The following is a 20,215-nucleotide window of genomic DNA, read 5'->3' on the forward strand; positions in this document are numbered from 1 at the left end:
AAAAGGAGGAGGTGCCGCAGTGGTGATGGCTTGGGAGAAAGCAAGTCTATGGGGAAGTGTGGTGTGAGGCCATGGGGGTTGCCTTAGCAATTGGGTGCAATAGTTAATTGATTTCTGTGGCTGGCCGGGGCAGGAGAGGAAGATTCAGGTATAATTCTGCAGTAACAAAACCAAACCACACACTTTCCGTTCGAAAATTCTATGTTTTAATTTAATTTCTCCAAGAAATTGTTTCCATCAACTACGCTAGTGACTTTTTTCCCCTTTGAGAAACAGTATGGTTCTATCATAGAATAACATTGCTACGGGACCACAACTTTTTTTGAACAAAACACACCAACCTTTTTGTTTTGCAAAGATATACCTACTGCTGAGAGGAATAAGGATTTCAGTCATTCATGCATCACAAGAACTGGGCAGAGTAGCTACAGGTTAGTGTTTATCAGTAATGTTCTCAGTAATTGTAGAAGAGCAAAAAGTCATAACAGAGATCAAGATCGTGAGACACGTTACCAGAGCCCTGCACCATTTGTAGGGGTTTCAGTGATTATTCTCCCATCCAAATACTAAGGAAGGCTTCTTGTTTTGCCTATAAGATCTGCTGCAATCATAATACAAAGGTGCTATTGCTGCAGATAGGGGGTGAACTCTTGGCCCCACTGAAGTCAGTGGGGAAAAAAACCCTTTGACTTTGTTAGGGCTAGGATTTCACTCAAGGAGAAATTGTATCCTTCGGACCTCAGTTTTGTCAGTGTTGATTTACAGTATAATTTCTGACTCATTTGACTAGTTGGGTAATTAACAATATAAAAATATCACACAAAGTGGTAGACTTTGACACAGGCTTAAAAAATCTTCCAACATTCCAGTGCAGTAGCAAAGTTATAGTTAAATTGATTATACTACCACCTCAGCTATCTGAATGGCATGGGATGTATTAAAATAGCTTGATAACTTATGAAAAGAGCAGGAAATGGTTAATATTAGAAAATGTTGCATCCTCTAGCCAATAAATTTTTGCAGCTGAGTGGAGGTTATATGTTATTAGGGTCAAGTACCTACCTACTAACCTATGGTGAGTAAAAGCAAACTACTAGTGTAAAACCAAGGCAGGAGAGAAAGGAGCAGGGCTAGCAAGATAGAGGGTGGAAATAAAGATGTGACTTTATAGAAAGCAATTCCCACCACAAGCTTTATTTTCACTCTTGTTTCACAATTGCCGTTTGGTGGTGAAAATAAACTAATGATTATCTGAAGGAACTTGCCAAGATAAAATGGCATACTTTGAAGATATTTCCCTGAATAGTTAGAGAAAAAGTATTCTTTCTTGGCTTTGACTATGCCAGGTGTTTATGTGATATCTCCCACTGATGTGTTATCAGGGCAGTTCCACTGGTGATTGCTGTGGAAGCAGTAGTTTTCACCAGTATTTTTGCCCCTGTATCTGTAGTAGACTTGCTTTCAACAGGTTTGGATGAGACAGACTGTGATAAAAATGCTAGTGCCCTATCTACACTAATGTATCTCCTTATTGCTGTAAGTGGGGCAGTGCAACAGTGAGATAGACCTCTCAAAAAAGGCTAGTATAGACACAACCTCTCCAAGACCATGTTTTCCACAATATCATTGTTGGTAAAACTAAGAAGGGTTTTCCATTTGTTTTTTTTAGTGTCCGCCATGCACAGTGGAAGGGACAATGGTATGAAACATGTGGCCCAGGCAAAATTCTGTTGTACTTCCATTCAAACTGGAACTTAGTATGTCCAAATTATAGTAATTTACCTGCACACAACCTCTTACCCATAGAATGTTTATTTCTAAAGATGTCTAGATACTGGGTTTGTTCCTCATGGGATTGACTTCTGAATCAGAAATTTAACGTGACAGAAGTATAGTCATGTTAGTATTACTTGTACTGAGATCTCAGGATTAATGTATGTCTTTCTCTTTGCTTAAGAGTGACCATTAATTACATGTGAGTAAATTAACTACAGTAACTTCTCGCTTAACGTTGTAGTTATGTTCCTGAAAAATGCTACTTCAAGTGAAATGATGCTAAGCGAATCCAATTTCCACATAAGAATTAATGTAAATCGGGGGAGGAGGGTTAGGTCCTAGGGAAATTTTTTTTACCAGACAAAAGACTATATATAATATACAGTATAAGTTTTAAACAAACAGTTTAATACTGTACCCAGCAATGATGATTGTGAAGCTTGGTTGAGGTGATGGAGTCAGAAGGTGGGCTATTTCCCAGGGAATGCCTTACTGCTAAATGATGAACTACCACTTGGCTGAGCCCTCAAGGGTTAACACGTTGTTAATGTAGCCTCACACGCTACAAGGCAGCACGAATGGAGGGAGGAGACACTGTGTGTGAGAGAGAGAGAGAGAGAGACTTGCATTGCTCCTTTAAGTATGCTGACCCCCCTCTAAGTACACTTTTTTTAAGTAGATCAGCAAGCTCCCTCCATCCACAGTCCTGTGGTGTGTCCCCCCCTTGCTCTGTGGAGATAGGGTACAGGAGTGGGGAGAGGGGAACACTCTGACATTAGTACCCCTCTTCGTTTCCCCCCCCCCCCCACCCCAGCAAGCAGGAGGCTCCCGGGAGCAGCTCCAAGGCAGAGGGGCAGGAGCAGCACAGGGCAATGTGGGGAGGGACAGCTGACTGCCTGGCAATTGATAGCCTGCTGGGCGGCTGCTGCACAGGGTACTTAGGGGAGCCGATGGGGGGCTGCTAGTCCATCCTGGTTGCAAGCCCCCACCAGGTAGCTCCAACAGGCTGCCCTTTCTGCAAGCAGTGAACAAAGCAGGTAACTGCCAAACAACGTTATAAGGGAGCATTGTGCAACTTTAAATGAGCATGTTCTCTAATTGATCAGCAACGAACAACACAGCGTTAAATGAGGAGTTACTGTAGATGCTTTGTACAGAAGCAAACATTAAAAAGTGCATATGTCGCAGCACAGTGAAAATTATTTTATAGCATATCCGATGATATGAGACTGAACAGGAGTCCAGTATAATGGGACTTGTATGTGCCGTAACTTTATTTCTGAAAACGTGGCCTGTTCAAGGTTTTTCCAGGTCTCTCTTGTGAGGCGGCATCCATCAAACACAAGTTTCCAAGTTGGATAGTAGACTTGCTGCCAAAAATTGCTCCAGCTTGAAGGATCTGCAGCTACATGTTCTAAGAAATAAAATGCCCCACCCTGGGGAAACAAAACATTTATAAATATTTTAAACATGAAGGAACTGATATGCAGTTAGCATAACTTTTCTTTATGCTCTTAAAACTCAGTTTCTGTTCTGCCTTTTCTCCCTCATCAATTTATACACTTGGAACTGAGGCTTTCTTTGCATACATTTCAGTCAGTATCAAAATACTTCCCCCCAAGTTGCTCTTTTAATCCTGTACATTTTAAAATAAACAGAAAATTACATATTTTTGAAGAGGTGTTTAAAATCCATATCAATAAGTTCTAAAAAGACAAAAGATGTGCTTGCTTAGCACCTGGTTTCTTTAACTCTATTTATCTTTCACAGTAATCAGTACTTTGTGTTTTTTGTTCAGAGTAAAACTACTAGGGTGTGGGTTTCAAAGGAGCCTGCGAGAGAGAGAGACTTAATTCCCATTAAAATTAATTGGGATTTGGGAATACTTAGGTCCCTTTTTAAAATCCCACCATTAAGGTTGAAATTCCTGTACAGGAATGGAGCAGTTGAGAATCAGGACCAGGGAGTTTTAACCCAGATGGAATTCTTTACAGAAAGATATGAGCAAATAACGGGAATGGAGTTAAAGGAATGGTTATTTCAACCTTAAGGATGAGATCAGCACTTCTTGTTAGATGTTAAGTGATTTGTCCAAGATAACACAGCGAGTCTGTGGCAGAGCAGGAATAGAATCTAGATCTCCTGACTAGCAGAACTGATATCTCCTGTCCATTGGACCATGCTGCCTAGGAATGCTCTAATATTTCACCTATAACATCCTAAAACTTTAAACTTCACAGACTTAATATTTTATCCATATCTGGTGTAGATGGAAATGACCAATCTTTTGATATCTCTCATGTAAAATTTATATACTTTTTTTGAGTGGGGTGCTGTACTAACTGACAAGATATTTCACCATGCTAGACTGAGAATTTGCTTTTTTCTAAAAGAAAAATCCCTTGTAGGGGAAAAAAAGTTAAAATTCTGCCTTAAATTGCATATGTCCCAATTGCCACTGAAGTTAGTGGGAGTTGAATACACAAAACACAGTTGGCCTAAGAATAATGGGGCAAAGTGACCAGTATGCTCCTACTGCTTTGCACCTCTTTGGTATGCAAAGTGGATATAAGTTCAATTTAATTGGTCAGATAAATGAGGTTTGTGGCAGCTTTGCATCTCCAGAGTGGCAAAAAGCTGAAGGTCACTGGTAAATCTGGTCCAATGGGTGTAGAATAGGTAATAATAATATAGGAAATATCTTTTCTTAAATACTCACGGTTCTGAGTACTCTCAAAACTTCTTTCAAGACACCCTCTATGCTTTCCACTGAGCACAGGACCAAAGTGCAAACCACTGCATCCATAGAGCTGTCGGCCACTTGGTTCAAGTCCTCCCCTGGGGTCACCAGGAAGGGCTGAAACTGGAGGTGCTGGTTCTGTGCCATGCTCTTGGAGAGACCGTGCTGGAAGTTGAGGGTTGTGTCAGTGCAGGTAATTTTGCAGCCAGGTGGGTAGAATTGGAAGTTGGCGCCAGTGCCAGTCCCAATCTCCAGCAAAGTCAGTTCTCCCGAGGGGCCTGCAAACTCCTGCAGGTTGCAGAACAGCTCTTGTTTGTGCCCAGACACCGTCCGGTTGTAATTTTCAGTGAACTTCTCTATGAAGAAGGGAAAGAATATCTTCTTACAGAATGGGTCCCATATGCCCAGGAATGATAGCAGGTATAGAGGCAGGGCAAGCAGCTGCACGCAAACACGGAGAAACAGGACCACTGCCTTTGCCATTCCCACTTCTCAGTAGGGTCTGCCCTGAGAAGAGCCTGATTATGTAAAAATAAGGGCCCTTGAAGTTTATGCAGACTGCAGAGTCTATGAAGCAGTTCTGTTCACTCATGGGATTATTTTCTGCTCTTTGTACTAATCTAGTAGGTGGTTTCTACAGCCAATTTCAAAATCCAGTGTAAAGGTCCTGGCTGAAACTTGAGCAAAAAAGACTAACTGCTCTGTTAGGAACAACTGACACAGTCTGGAAGCTGGGTGGTTATATGATGAACTGATGATAGGCTGGATCCTGCAGGGTGGAACTTGATTGATGCAACATGCTGCAAGCCCCTAAAGCTTAATGTTGAGCAACAGGTAATAGTTTCCGCCCTCTCTCTTAAAGCAGCCCTGTCTCATCTTCAGTGTTGTGGCTAAGAGTTTGTCTAGAAGGTGGGAGACCCTGGGTCCAGTCCCATGCTCCAGCTACTCTTTATTATTTAGCCACAGGGGATCAGCTTCAACAGGAGAGACTGAGGGAACCCTATGTCAGAATATGCTATAGCTCCTTGGTTAGAGAACTCTCTTGAGAGGTGGCGGTGGGAGACCCCTATTCAAATGCTTTGTCTATTTTTGGCAGAAAGGGCGAATTAAACTTGGTTCGCCTACATCACTCCCATGCAATTGTGCTAACCATTCGTTTAAAATGTATAAGGTGGCTGGCTCCTTCTGAATGGGATCTGATCTGGTAGGTGGTTTCTGAGCATGCCTACCAGTTTGAGCCCTGAATGTGATTTATGATTCTATGATTTATATGGCTGCATTCCTGTTTTTCACCTAGTCTGTGAATCACTCTGGGGGTTAGGTGGGAAATAATGTCCTGATGCTTACAGTGAAGCAGAAACTTAGGCGGCTTGGGAACTTTTACTCTGAAAACTTAGGTGCTGCGTGAACTTAAGCACCTACAGATTGTTGAGGTTCCCCTGAGACCTATTTCCACTTGGTTCCCAGAGAACTCTGTTTGACTTCAGTCTCAACACTCAGGTGCTTTTATTTGGCATACAGCAAAGCTATGTGGAGTTGATCAGGCTGAAACGTAGGAGGTGGGTATAGGGCATACCACACATTCAAAGTTACACAGCAAACCGCTTCCTTTATATACATTGACACAATACAGTGCATCACATTTTTGGGGTTGGCTTGGTCATTTTGTAGGAACCAGTCCCTCTTCTACAGCTTGTTCTGTCCATGCCCAACTTACCCTTCACCGCATCTTCTGTTCCAGTCTTCTCTTATCCATTGTTAGCTTGTTTTTAGTAAATGATTCTCTGAGTATTCCCCCTCTTATTTTAAGCTAGCTCAGACATTCTGTCTTTTAGCTCAGTGACCTATTTACTTATCTTAGCACAAATGTTTTGTTTTCAGCCTGCTGATCTAGCTACCTTCCTAATCCTGTCTTCCAAGAAATGAGGCCTCCCCCATGTTTAATGACTCATGTTAAGCCAGGCCTTCACAGGGTGTGGCAAGAGTTTAGGCACCTAAGTTCCTTTGTGGATTCCACCCCTTCTCTATACTTTGCATCAAGCACTGCGCCAGGATTCAGCAGAGAACTTGGGCTACCACAAAATTCTCAATGTGGAGGTACTGATTCTCAGCAATTTTCCTGAAAAGAAACTTCTCAAAGTTGCGGTCTGTGGAGATCACTTAGCATCCCAACAGATAGAACTGGAAGTTGGCTCCAGTGCCACAACTAATATCCAGCAGCACCAGCTCCTCTGAGGTGTTTGTAAACTCCTGCGTGCTACTCCAGAGCTCCTGTTTCTGGTCAGAGGTCTGTCTGTTGTAAAGTATCAGAGGGGTAGCCGTGTTAGTCTGGTTCTGTAGAAGCAGCAAAGAATCCTGTGGCACCTTATAGACTAACAGACGTTTTGCAGCATGAGCTTTCGTGGGTGAATACCCACTTCTTCTTGCATCCGAAGAAGGTGGGTATTCACCCACGAAAGTTCATGCTGCAAAACGTCTGTTAGTCTATAAGGTGCCACAGGATTCTTTGCTGTCTGTTGTAAATGAGCTAACAGTGTTGTGGAAGAAATAGTCACATCTGATGTTGGGGGAGTTCTGTTTCTCTCTTGCATTTCTTATAAGCTATAGTCATGGAGCTGTGCCAAAATGTACTTACCCCACATCAAAGGAATCCAGCTTGAGGCAGCTGTTGTGATAATGCCCTAATACAAATTTCTTGCCTCCTTTTTTGTTCTGCAGGAGATGCTATCCCAACCCCTTAAACTACAGAAGATATTGCTGCTGCCCCCAAAGTCAAGCATGACCTTTCCCTGCATGGAAACAGGTGTTATTTTTAGTAGGTTGAATTTTTTTCAAAGCACTTTATAGTCCACGAAAGCTTATGCCCAAAGAAATTTGTTAGTCTCTAAGGTGCTACAAGGACTCCTTGTTTTTATTAACTAGCTCATTCTCTGGGGGCTTGGCTACACTTGAAACTCCAAAGCGCTGCAGCGGGAGCGCTCCCGCGGCAGCGCTTTGAAGTGCGAGTGTGGTCATGGCGCCAGCTCTCCCAGCGCTGCAGGTACTCTACCTCCCCGAGGGGATTAGTTTACAGCGCTGGGAGCAGCGCTCCCAGCGCTGGGGCACTGTTTACACTGGCGCTTTACAGTGCTGTAACTTGCTGTGCTCAGGGGGGGTGTTTTTTCACACCTTTGAGCGAGAAAGTTGCAGCGCTGTAAAGCAGCAGTGTAGCCAAGGCCTCAGTTTCCAGGAGGGAGATATATAGATGGACTAATGATGGTACAGCGAGGTGAAGTGACTGGGCGTAAGGACTTGCAGTGAATCAGTGCGGAGCTTAAAGAATTCAGGAGTCCTGGCTCTTAGTGCTTTCTGCTGGGTCACACTGTCTCAGCATGTTCCTCTTTTAAAACAACTCATGAGAAGAGACCAATTTTGGCATGTATATGCAGACATTTATTTAAGCAGCACTTGGAACAGTTTCCCTCAGTGTGAGCCAAAATCCAATATTTATGTCACATGCCAGTAGCCTGAATATTATTTACTGAAGCTCAGTACTGTTTAAACACACACTCTGGACTAAAACAAGTTCCAGTTTATCTTATGTAATAATCATAGCCTTTCTTACTCTTCCTTGAATTTAGACTACAGTGAAACAAGATATAGCCTGGAGCTGCACAGACAAATAAATGAGTATTCAGGATAACTTACATTCCGATACACAGAAGGTTGGTTGGTTGTTTTTTGTAGATGGTCTAATCATATGATCCAGGAGACACTTTAGACTGTTTTAAGATACTGTGGATTTTGTTAATATGGGTTTTATGCGCTTGGCATCCTGGGGCCTGGAGCTGCCCCTGACTGGAAGACAAGACTCATGGGATACTATTCTCACCCCTGCCACTGTCCTCCTGTGTGAACTTGGCTGAGTCACTTCATCTGTCTGTGCCTCAACTTCTCATCTCTAAACTATGGATAACATTAATTTTGCTAACTCCTTAATAAGAAGTACTATGAAGTCTGTGGGATCAATATTTGTAAAATGCTTTGAGATTCTTGGTTGCAAGGTACATAGTATTATAAAAGTGCATAGTATATTGATACTGTCTTTCCCACCTGAAATTTTGATGCAAATTTGTTTAATTTAAAGAAATGTATTCAAGTTTGAGTGTATGGTCTTGTTCCTATATCAGAGGGGTAGCCGTGTTAGTCTGGTTCTGTAGAAGTAGCAAAGAATCCTGTGGCACCTTATAGACTAACAGACGTTTTGCAGCATGAGCTTTCGTGGGTGAATACCCACTTCTTCGGATGCAAGAAGTGGGTATTCACCCACGAAAGCTCATGCTGCAAAACGTCTGTTAGTCTATAAGGTGCCACAGGATTCTTTGCTACTTGTTCCTATAGTTGCCTTTCTTTCTATCAATTACTTAGTGAAATCCATTTGTTCCAATGTTGATCTCCTGGGTTAGACTTAATGGGCCAAATTCATACTTGGTGGAACTCCAGTGGAGTTGCATTTGCTTACACCAGATCTGAATTTGTCCTTAACACTAATCAAGGAAAAAAACACTGTACAGGGGCTAGTTTTTACAAAAATGAGTTACCTGCTCCCCCTATTGGTAACAAAGCAGAGGACATTATCAAAGTACAGTATTTTCAACTTTATTGAGAAGCCTATGTCTCTGTAGCAACACCGTGGTTCTGTAGCAATTACAAAAGACAAACAAATTAAAACAAAATAAATTGTATCAGAAGTACTTTCAATGCAGTCTGAGTGGATATGTCGAATGCTTAGGTTTTTCCTTCTATTATCTTTCAGTAGGTTATGAGCTCCCTGCCACTTGGGGGCCCCTAGCTACTCTGTTGGCCTTAACTAGTTCTAATTACCCTGCTATAATGGGCAGCGGCAGCTCCAGGCACCAGCACTCCAAGCGCGTGCCTGGGGCAGCAAGCCATGGGGGGCACCCTGACGGTCCCTGCGAGGGCGGCAGTCAGGCAGCCTTCGGCGGCTTGCCTGCGGGAGGTCCACCAGTCCCACGGATTCGGTGGCAATTCAGCAGTGGGTACGCCGAAGCCATGGGACTGGCGGACCTCCCGCAGGGAAGCCGCCAAATCCATGGGACCAGGGACTTCCTGCAGGCAAGCCGCTGAAGGCTGCCTGACTGCCGTGCTTGGGGCTGCAAAAAAGCTAGATCCGCCCTTGATAATGGGAGCATTTTGTTGTGCAGATTGCTGTTTGAAATCTGATTTAGACTGATGAGCCTGGATTCCCAAAGGGACTTAGGCATTGCAACCCCAAGCAACATGGTACCCAGAAAGTCACAGGAACAACACTGAGATCCACAAAGCTTGACTTAGGCATCGAGGCTCTGTATATGATAAACGAGGCTCTGTATATGACCAGTGCCTTAGAATGTGATCCACAAAAACTAGCAGGACAGTCAGTGAAAAATGCTGACCAGAGCTTTGTCTGAAAACTGGGAGGAGCCTGACTGGCATATGGACAAACCTGACACCATAGTTAGGATAAGCTATGGATGCTCAGTAAGTTTTCCCTGTTATTCTCATAAACCCAACAAGGCAATTTGGTTAGGCAGCTAATTGCTAAATAAGTATTGCTCTGACATTATAAGGCTGCTAGCCAGGGGTAAATACCCCTAGGAATTGGAAGGAACCACGGTGCTGAAGTGACCTTGTTTCTCAGTGCATGGAGTTAGTTATTTCACAGCATATCCAATGATATGGGGACGAGTAGGGTTCCAGGACAGGGGGGCATGTATGTGCCGCAACTTCAGTTCCGAGAACCCTGCCTTCTCCAGGTCCTTCCAGGTCTCTCTGGTCAAGCAGCACCCGTCTCCCAAATATCTCCAGGTTGGGTTGTAGATCTGTTGCCAAAAGTAGCCCCAGCTGGAATGATCTGCAGCCACATGCTCCAAGAAATACAAAGCACCACCCTGGGAAACAAAGCAATCAAAATGCTTCAGGAACAAACAAGAGCTCTTAAAATCACCAACATCTCCCTTCCACTTTGGAGAGACAACTCTTGAATCAAACTCCCCACATTCTGGCCATGTTTGGTTCAGGCTCACTTCTAACTATTATGTTTTCAGGAACTGCTACCCATAATCAATTATCCGTGGAGGCCAGTCAGCATTCCACCATGTTCTCATTCTGTCTTATTTCACTCCTGTAAGACTTAAAAAATACTATTTAGGGAAGCTACATGACTACAGAAAGGTTTGCGTTCCATGTGGAAGGGGAAGTATGCTCTTGTGACTGAGAGTCAGGACTCATGGAGTCTGTTCCCAGCTCTGCCACTACTGCTTTGTGTGCCCTTGAGCAAATCACTTAACTTTTTGGTATTCAGTTTTTCCATCTGTAAAATGGGGATGATCAGAACACTTACCATACCCTCCAAGTGGTGAGGGTTAATTCACTGATGTTTATATAGCACGGTGAGGCAGATACCGTTAGACAAGGATCGGGCATTCACTTCATTGGCAGTCTTGTGAGCTGCAGAACTGCTTCACTGAATCCACTGCTGGAGAGCAGATCTAGTACAGCATATTCCAGTGATTAAGAACACTGGATAAGTAGCAGAGCTAGTGCTGAGAGCAAACCTATTCAGAATATTCAAGGCTGTTTTTAGTGGAAGCTGGTGTAAGAGTTACAGTTTCTGATTTAAATTTTTCACCCCTTTGTGAGGAGGTTGCCATACATTTTTTTTCCCTACCTTGTAATTTAGCTCCACAATGAAACCAAAATGTTTTGAATTGCCTTAAGGAATGTTCTTTATAGTCACAACCAAGGCTAAGGCCTTGTCTACATGGGAAACTTCTACCAGTTACACAGGTTAAACCCACCCCCACCCCCGGTGTGGACACTCATTAGTAGCTTTTTTCAGTTGAGCTTAAACTTGTTCCCAAGTGATATAAGCTAAACCAGTGTTTTTCAACCTTTTTTTAATTTGTGGACCCATAAAACATTTTGAATGGAGGTGTGGACCCCTTTGGAAATTTTAGACATAGTCTGTAGACCCCCAGGGGTCTGTGGAACACAGGTAGAAAACCAATGAGTTAAGCCAAAAAAGGCACTGTTACACCAGAATAAGTGTCATACTAGTATAACCATATCTGTTTAAATTTACATCTTAAGTTATAATGAACAAACTTGCTCATGTAGACAAGGTCCAAGGGTGAGATACTAAAAACAATAAGCAATGGGCATAGATAGGGGCAGCTCTAGGCATTTTGCTGCCCCAAGCACGGCAGGCACGCCTGCGGGAGGTCCACCGAAGCCGCGGTACCAGCAGACCGTCTGCAGGCAAGCCGCCAAAGGCAGCCTGCCTGCCACCCTTGCGGTGACCGGCAGAGCGCCCCCAGTGGCTTGCTGCCCCAAGCACGCGCTTGGCATGCTGATGCCTGGAGCCGCCCCAGCCATAGATACGACAGGACACCGGATAGTGCACGATTTTGCAATCCAAGGGATATCTACAAATACGTTAGTAACACTGCAGGGTCCAGAGCATCTGGCAGGCATGCACTGACAGACAATATTGTTAATAAAGAGAAAGAGTGAATTTGGAGAGAAGAAAAGCTGGCAGGGAAAAAGGAGAAGTGCTGGGTAATACAAACTAATCTCTTCCTGCGCAGCCTGGGATTCCACTTCCTCCAAAATGCACAGCCACCCACCCCTCCATTCATTGCTCTACTCTTGACAGATGTGTCCTATGTTGCTATGAAGTCCCTATAGCCTGTTTGAGAGTCCCTGAAATCATGCACTCATGAGCTCTGTTTGAAGTGAGGGTGTTCCTTCAGAATTCCTCCTGATTGCCAGCCTTTTGCTGAACAAAGGTGCAGAGAATAGGAGTACTGGAAATTCTGGGCTATTGGATGAACAGTGAGCATTGCAGTAAGAACACTTGGGGAGGGCACCAGAACAGCCATCTAATTTCCCTCTAACAAGTGGGTTTCATGGAACAAGGCTGCCAGCTGTTCTAGCCATCAGGTTGTACTGTGGTTCTGCCACTCCTGCTCTGCATGGTGACAGAATTCAACTGCCAGAACTACAAAGGCAGGGGCTTATTTTTAATTCCCTCTCACCTTAATTAGGAAAAATAGCAAAGACTCAGCCAGGTAGAATTCCAGCCTCGGTTGCTGTGCAGCCTGCCGGGTAAGAGTGGGATAGCTTTCATCTTTATGAGAAAGTTACTTGCAGTTTCGCTTCCACATTCAGACAATGGCAATTTTATGAGCACACTTCTTAGCTATGTGTTTTGAGATCCATGGACTAGAAAGATGGCACATTTATGCTTGATTCTTAAGCTTAAAGGGGCTGGAGGGGAGGGAAAATCAAGGGTAAGATTTTTCAGAAGCACTGAAAAGCTTAAGTGTCTAAGTCTCATTTTTAAAAGCGGAACTTAGGCCCTGAAGTCACTTAGATGCATCTGAATATTTGACACTAAATCTATTAAGGGATATAGTCAGATAGTTTGGGCTTCAGATAAGGTGCTTTATGAATAATTTGTAGCATGCTTGCATGTGGATGTTTTAACTAAGCTAAACCATCTAATGCTTTTGTGGTTTAAAAGACTTCTAAGGGAACAGCTGTTTGAATGTAAACATCCCCCTGCTATATAGGGTTTGCACTCCAGTCATTGCAGCATTGCGCTAGTGCATGTGAACCAAAATTTGAATTGTCTGCTAACAGGAGCGGAGCAGATGAGCCTGTTTTCATTATCAGCATCATTGTGATTTTTTTTAAAGTTGGTTCAGTCATAGCTAAGCGACTCACTAACTGGTCAGGTCTGTCTCCTTACAGGAACAAGGAAGAGAATGTTGTACTGGCTTTTATTTAGATGTTAGCCACATAAAGTAAGTCAAGACAACATAGCCGTCTTATAAGTGTGTGTGATAAATACTGAAATGGTGTAAAGTGACACAGCAAAGGAAATGAAGGTGGCCTGGTTCTGTCTGTTTTCCTTTTACTACTTTCTGTTCAGAAAACTGCTGGCTTCCAGACAAACACATACAAATAAATGCTCTAGGTCAGGGGTAGGCAACCTATGGCACGCATGCCGAAGGCAGCACGTGAGCTCATTTTCAGTGGCATTCACACTGCCTGGGTCCTGGCCACCGGTTCAGGGGGCTCCACATTTTAATTTAATTTTAAATGAAGCTTCTTATACATTTTACAAACCTTATTTACTTTACATACAACAATAGTTTAGTTATATACTATAGACTTAGAGAAAGAGACCTTCTAAAAATGTTAAAATGTATTACTGGCATGTGAAACCTTAAATTAGCGTGAATAAATGAAGACTTGGCACACCACTTCTGAAAGGTTGCCAACCCCTGCCCTAGGTGATGAAGGGTTGGCTATTGACTAGTCCATCCTGTGGACATTTGCAGTCTGCTCGTAGGAGAGCACAGGCACTTCTCCCTCTCTGCATCCCTGCAGCATGTCTCCAAAGGGGGTTTACCCCTGCACACTAGGCCACTTGGGGGAGGGATGTGTCTCTGGGGCAGGTGGCTCCACACACGCTCTTATTAGACCTGTCTTTGCATAGCACAGCTTGGCCCATAAACAAAATAGCACCCCGCCCCCCCCCACCAATGGTACTCATACTCACCAGCCTGAGCACTCGCAAGACTTCTCTCAGCACTTGCTCGATGCTGCGAACCGAGCACAGCACCAAGGTGCAAACCACCACATCCATGGAGTCGTCAGCCACTGGGCGCAGGTCCTCACCGGAGGCCACCAAGAACCGTTCAAAATGGAGGTGTGGGCTGTCAGAAATGCTCTTGAGGAGGAACCTCTCAAAGTTGGGGTTGGGATCAGTGCATGTCACCCAGCATCCAGGTGGGTAGAACTGGAAGTTGGCTCCTGAGCCTGTGCCTATCTCCAGCAGCCTGAGCTCCCTCGAAGGGCCTGCAAACTCCCCCAGGTTGCTGAACAGGTCCTTTTTCTGTTGGAAGAGTTTGCGGTTGTAGATAGTGGAGCACTTGGCCATGACATATGGGAAGATCTTCTTACAGAGGGGGTCCCATAAGCCCAGATACGAGAGCAGGTACACAGGTAGGCTGAGGAGCTGGATGCATCGCTGGAGGAGAGGGATCAGCACCATCAGTGCAAAGAGGAGAATGCAAAAATCCTCAATCCCAGCTGTAAACAGAACACCAAACCTGCTGCTGTGTTCCAACTTTACTGAGCATTTCCTTCTCGCTCTCCTGGATAACTGGCTCACGCTCAACTGGTTATGTCCGGTTTCTCCAGCTGGCTGCCTTCCTAATTCTATCTTAAAGAGACAGAGCACTGTTTAGTAATAATTCTACAAGCACAACTGAAGTGGGATGCAACGGGGATAGAAATTGATTTGTTTGCTTATGAAATGTTGGTCTCAATCCTTCAAGGTCCTGGGTGCTGTGGCCTGGTGGAGCAAAGCACTTAATTATGTGCTTAACTTTAAACATAGGAGTCGTTCTATTGAAGCTAATGGTACTACTCACAAGTTCAAAGATAAGCACGGGTTTAAGTGCTTTGCTGAAGTGATCCAGAGCACTCACCACTTTGCAGGACTGAGCCCATTGTCACTAAGAAGCAGCAATACCAGACCTCAAGCACATTCTGGACAAGCCTGTATGGAGGGTGCTGTATGGTCATAACACACTGTCTACTTTTAGAGCACCATTATATTGGATATACTGTGGCATGAGAACATAGTGTCCTCTACTTTGTCAAGCCGGACCTAAAAACCTAAGGAAGGAGATTCACCAGCTCCCTAGGCAACCCATTCCAGTGCTTCGCCACCCTCCTAGTGAAAAAGTTTTTCCTAATAGCCAACCTAAACCTCCCGTACTGCAACTTGAGACCATTACTCCTTGCTCTGTCATCTGCCACCACTGAGAACAGTCTAGATCCATCCTCTTTGGAACCCCCTTTCAGGTAGTTGAAAGCAGTTATCAAATCCCCGCTCATTCTTCTCTTCTGCAGACTAAATAATCCCAGTTCCCTCAGCCTCTCCTCATAAGTCATGTGCTTCAGCCCCCTAATCATTTTCGTTGCCGTCCGCTGGACTCTTTCCAATTTTTCCACATCCTTCTTGTAGTGTAGGGCCCAAAACGGGACACAGTACTCCAGATGAGGCCTCACCAATGCTGAATAGAAGAGAATGATCACTTCTCTCAATCTGCTGGCAGTGCCCCTACTTATACAGCCCAAAATGCCATTAGCCTTCTTGGTAACAAGGGCACACTGTTGACTCATAATCCAGCTTCTTGTCCGCTGTAACCCCTAGGTCCTTTTCTGCAGAACTGCTGCCTAGCCATTCGGTCCCTAGTCTGTAGCAGTGCATGGGATTCTTCCATCCTAAGTGCAGGACTGTTGAACCTCATCAGATTTCTTTTGGTCCAATCCTCTAATTTGTCTAGGTCCCTCTCTCTGTATCCTATCCCTACCCTCCAGCATATCTAACTCTTCCCAGTTTAGTGTCAATGCAAACTTGCTGAGGGTGCAATCCATGCCATCCTCCAGATCATTAATGAAGATATTGAACAAAACAGGCCCCAGGACCGACCCTTTGGGCACTCCACTTGATATCGGCTGCCAACTAGACATGGAGCCATTGATCAGTACCCATTGAGCCCAATGATCTAGCCAGCTTTCTATCCACCTTATAGTGCATTCATCCAGCCCATACTTCTTTAACTTGCTGGCAAGAATACCATGGGAGACCATATCAAAAGCTTTGCTAAAGTCAAGGAATAACACGTCCACAGCTTTCCCCTCATCCACAGTGCCAGTTATCTTGTCATAGAAGGCAATTATGTTAGTCAGGCATGACTTGCCCTTGGTGAATCCATGCTGACTGTTCCTGATCACTTTCCTCTCCTCAGTACTTGAGAATTGATTCCTTGAGGACTCGCTTCACGATTTTTCCAGGGACTGAGGTGAGGCTGACTGGCCTGTAGTTCCCCAGATCCACCTTCTTCCCTTTTTTAAAGATGGGCACTACATTAGCCTTTTTCCAGTCATCCGGGACCTCCCCCGATCACCATGAGTTTTCAAAGATAATGGCCAATGGCTCTGCAATTGCATCCACCCACTCCTTTAGCACCCTTGGATGCAGTGCATCTGGCCCCATGGACTTGTGCTCATCTAGCTTTTCTAAATAGTCCTGAACCACTTCTTTCTCCACAGAGGGCTGGTCACCTCCTCCCCATACTGTGCTGCCCAGTGCAGTAGTCTGGGAGCTGACCTTGACTGTGAAGACAGAGGCAAAAAAAGCATTGAGTACATTAGCTTTTTCCACATCATCTGTCCCTGGGTTGCTTCCCCTATTCAGCAAGGGGCCCACAGTTTCCTTGACCACCTTCTTGTAGCTAACATACCTGAAGAAACCCTTCTTGTTACTCTTAACATCCCTTGCTAACTGAAACGCCAAGTGTGATTTGGCCTTCCTGATTTAACTCCTGCATGCCTGAGCAATATTTTTATACTCCTCCCTGGTCATTTGTCCAATCTTCCACTTCTTGTAAGCTTCTTTTTTGTGTTTAAGATCAGCAAGGATTTCAATGTTAAGCCAAGCTGGTCGCCTGCCATATTTACTATTCTTTCTACACATCAGGATGGTTTGTTCCTGCAACCTCAATAAGGATTCTTTAAAATACAGCCAGCTCTCCTGGACTCCTTTCCCCCTCATGTTATTCTCCCAGGGGATCCTGCCCATTAGTTCCCTAAGGGAGTCAAAGTCTGCTTTTCTGAAGTTCAGGGTCCATATTCTGCTGCTCTCCTTTCTTCCTTGTGTCGGGATCCTGAACTCAACCATCTCATGGTCACTGCCTCCCATGTTCCCATCCACTTTTGCTTCCCCTACCAATTCTTCCCTGTTTGTGAGCAGCAGGTAAAGAAGAGCTCTGCCCCTTGTTGGTTCTTCCAGCACTTGCACCAGGAAATTGTCCCCCACACTTTCCAAAAACTTCCAGTTCTCCCTGCTTGTTTCCCAGGCTTCTTGCATTTGTGTATAGGCACTTAAGATAACTCGCTGATCATCCTGCATTCTCAGTTTGAGGCAGGAATCCTCCTCTCTTGTGCTGTCCTGCTCGTGCTTTCTCCTGGTATCCCACTTCCTCACTTACCTCAGGGCTTTGGTCTCCTTCCCCTGGTGAACCTAGTTTAAAGCCCTCCTCACTAGGTTAGATATTAAGAAAAAGTTTCTAACTATAAGGGTAGTAAAACTTTGGAACAGACTTCCAAGAGAGGTTGTGGAATCCCCATCATTGGAGATGTTTAAAATCAAGTTGGACAAACACCTGTCAGGGATGGTTTAGGTTTACTTGGTCCTGTCACCGCACAAGGGGCTGGACTTTGACTTCTTAAGGTCCCTTCCAGCCCTGCATTTCTATGATTCTATGCAGAGGCGACACATAACTGTTGAGAGAGAGAGAGTGTGTGTGTGTGTGTGTGAGAAATGTATTTTGAACCCACTCCCCACAAATATAAATATAAACCCTGGCAGAAATTTGCAGGGGGGGCATATGACCCAATATGTTCCCTCCCTCCACGAATCACCTCTGATTCTATGAATACGAGTCCATGTTTCTTAGTATCTAGCAAAGTTATGAATTTAAGCTCTGTAGCGTGTCTGAGTTAATGATGACTCATGATTGTCAAATAACAAGCTCAGTTGGAATTATTTAATCAAAGATTTGTACAGCACTATACAGAAAAAATAGATACATCACCATAATTTGTTGTAAGATCAAGAGTTAGGTCTCTCTTCTTCGCTGTAACTGGAGGGACGCAACAGTTTTCATTCGCTGACTAGGTTCCCACACCAGTGTTCTTTGCCAGAGGAAACATATGTTCTGGTGTAATTTCTGTACATTCTCAGTGTACCTGATGTATGTGTGAAGGCATGATTATTTACAGCTGAGAGGATTAAAAATTCTTCAAGATAATATATTTCAGTGGGTCTTCCTTCCCCCATAATCATTCTGCCCTGTTGATTGCCCAACAGAAAACATCTGCTATAACAGTAATCTCTTATCAGTTTCCCAGCTACATATATGCTTATGTAGACATTATATTTCTATATTAAGGGGATGCTTTCCCAGATTATCTGGAGTTTTATCAACATGGAGATGCTATAGATTATTATATACAGTCTAACACAGAAAAATCCTGATTAGGGTTATTTATTGGACAAGGACCAGTGTTCTGGGCCTTAGAATATAACAGTTCTAAAGAATAGTTAATATATAAATGAATCATAAATACAAAAAGAAAAGGACTAAGGGTTACTATTTATTAACATACTAACAGCTTCCACGTATGTCTTTTGAAGGTGTTGTGCAAGCTTCCTTTGAGGATAGAGACTGTGAGGTCAGATATAGGGCACGTCTTCACTGGCAACACTAAAGCGCTGCCAGAGCAGCGCTTTAACATGGCATGTGTAGTCGCAGCATAGCACTGAGAGAGAGCTTTCCCAGCACTCTAATAAAACCACCTCCATGACGGGCGTAGCTTCCAGTCTTGGGAGCATGGGGTCCCAGTGCTAATGCACTGTCTATACTGGCATATTACAGGACTGAAACTTGCAGTGCTCGGGGGGGTGTTTTCACACCCCTGAGCGAGAAAGTTGCAGCGCTGTAAATTAGCATAAATTTGATGTGTCCATTCTTCCTGTGGAGAAAAATCAGGTGTTCAGTTTGTGCCCCCATATTCCTCATCATCTCTCGTATCTTTAGGGGTAATGCAGGAGAGGAGTCTAACCTTCCAAGATCACAGTTTGGTATCAGCCATCCCTTGACAAATCTGAGGAGTTTTGAAATGATGAGAGATAATGTGTTGATGTTGAGTCTCATAAATGAGACTCAAAGCAGTAAAGATCACCCCCCTGGTTAACTATGGAATTAAACAAATTTAGCTTGTACTCAGGCTTGTCTTGCTAGAGGGAACATTAGTATAAAAACTGAGGAAAATGTGCCCCCTAGTGGGAAAACAACACACATGATAAAGGTAATAATTGGAGATATACCAATCTCCTAGAACTGGAAGGGACCTTGAAAGGTCATCAAGTCCAGCCCCCTGCCTTCACTAGCAGGACCAATTTTTTGCCCCAGATCCCTAAGTGGCCTCCTCAAGGATTGAACTCACAACCCTGGGTTTAGCAGGCCAATGCTCAAACCACTGAGCTATCCCTCCCCCCTAATCAACACTGCTAATGCAGACTTGTATTCCAGTGGTACCTGGAGCCCCCAGCTGACTTCAGGGCCCTGTTGTTCTGGGTGCTGTATGTACATATAGTGAAGGACCATACCTGTCCTTACAATTTAAGTAGACATGACAGAGAAAGGAAGAGCAACTATCCCAGTTTTGCAGATGTGGAACTGTGGCACACAGAGGGAAAGTGACTGGCTCAGAGTCACACAGGGAGTCTGTGACTCAGCCAGGTATTGAACCCAGATCTCCTGAGTCCCAGCCCAGTTCATTAACCACAAGGTCCTCCTTGTAGGAAGGTCACAAATCATTATGAATAGTGTGATTTTAAAAAAAAAGATCAAATATAAACACCATAAATATCTGAATGCTGCAAAAACTTTCCCATGAGAAATCACTTGATGTTTATTTTTTCAAATTTATTTACTTTTGCCCATACTGATGTCTCTTTTTCTGTTCAGCTCCTGTGCGGGTTGTAGTGTTGACCTTGCCTAGCTACAT

General features: G+C 44.0%; 3 protein-coding genes across 3 annotated transcripts in view; 1 reads left to right on the top strand and 2 right to left on the bottom strand.

Moving 5' to 3' along the window:
• The window catches only part of SCN8A (sodium voltage-gated channel alpha subunit 8), a 147,731-nt gene that overhangs the window by 247 nt on the left and 127,269 nt on the right, over positions 1-20,215 (top strand). Inside the window, exon 2 of the mRNA XM_039514119.1 lies at positions 359-431. The gene's annotated coding sequence lies outside the window, so the exon portion shown is untranslated. The remainder of the gene's footprint in view (positions 1-358; positions 432-20,215) is intronic.
• On the bottom strand, positions 2,367-5,398 carry LOC120390984 (methyltransferase-like protein 7A). Its single transcript, XM_039514127.1, has 2 exons — positions 4,496-5,398; positions 2,367-3,212 (listed from the first exon to the last, which is right to left on the bottom strand). Exons 1-2 carry the CDS (start codon positions 4,997-4,999, stop codon positions 2,976-2,978), a joined length of 741 nt encoding a protein of 246 aa, XP_039370061.1. The 5' UTR covers positions 5,000-5,398; the 3' UTR covers positions 2,367-2,975.
• On the bottom strand, positions 9,605-14,745 carry LOC120390985 (methyltransferase-like protein 7A). The gene is made up of 2 exons (XM_039514128.1): positions 14,127-14,745; positions 9,605-10,446 (listed from the first exon to the last, which is right to left on the bottom strand). The coding sequence occupies exons 1-2, from the start codon at positions 14,619-14,621 to the stop codon at positions 10,210-10,212; spliced, it is 732 nt and encodes a 243-aa protein (XP_039370062.1). The 5' UTR covers positions 14,622-14,745; the 3' UTR covers positions 9,605-10,209.

The sequence above is a fragment of the Mauremys reevesii genome, linkage group 25, assembly GCF_016161935.1.
Source record: "Mauremys reevesii isolate NIE-2019 linkage group 25, ASM1616193v1, whole genome shotgun sequence".
Lineage (NCBI taxonomy): Eukaryota > Metazoa > Chordata > Testudines > Geoemydidae > Mauremys > Mauremys reevesii.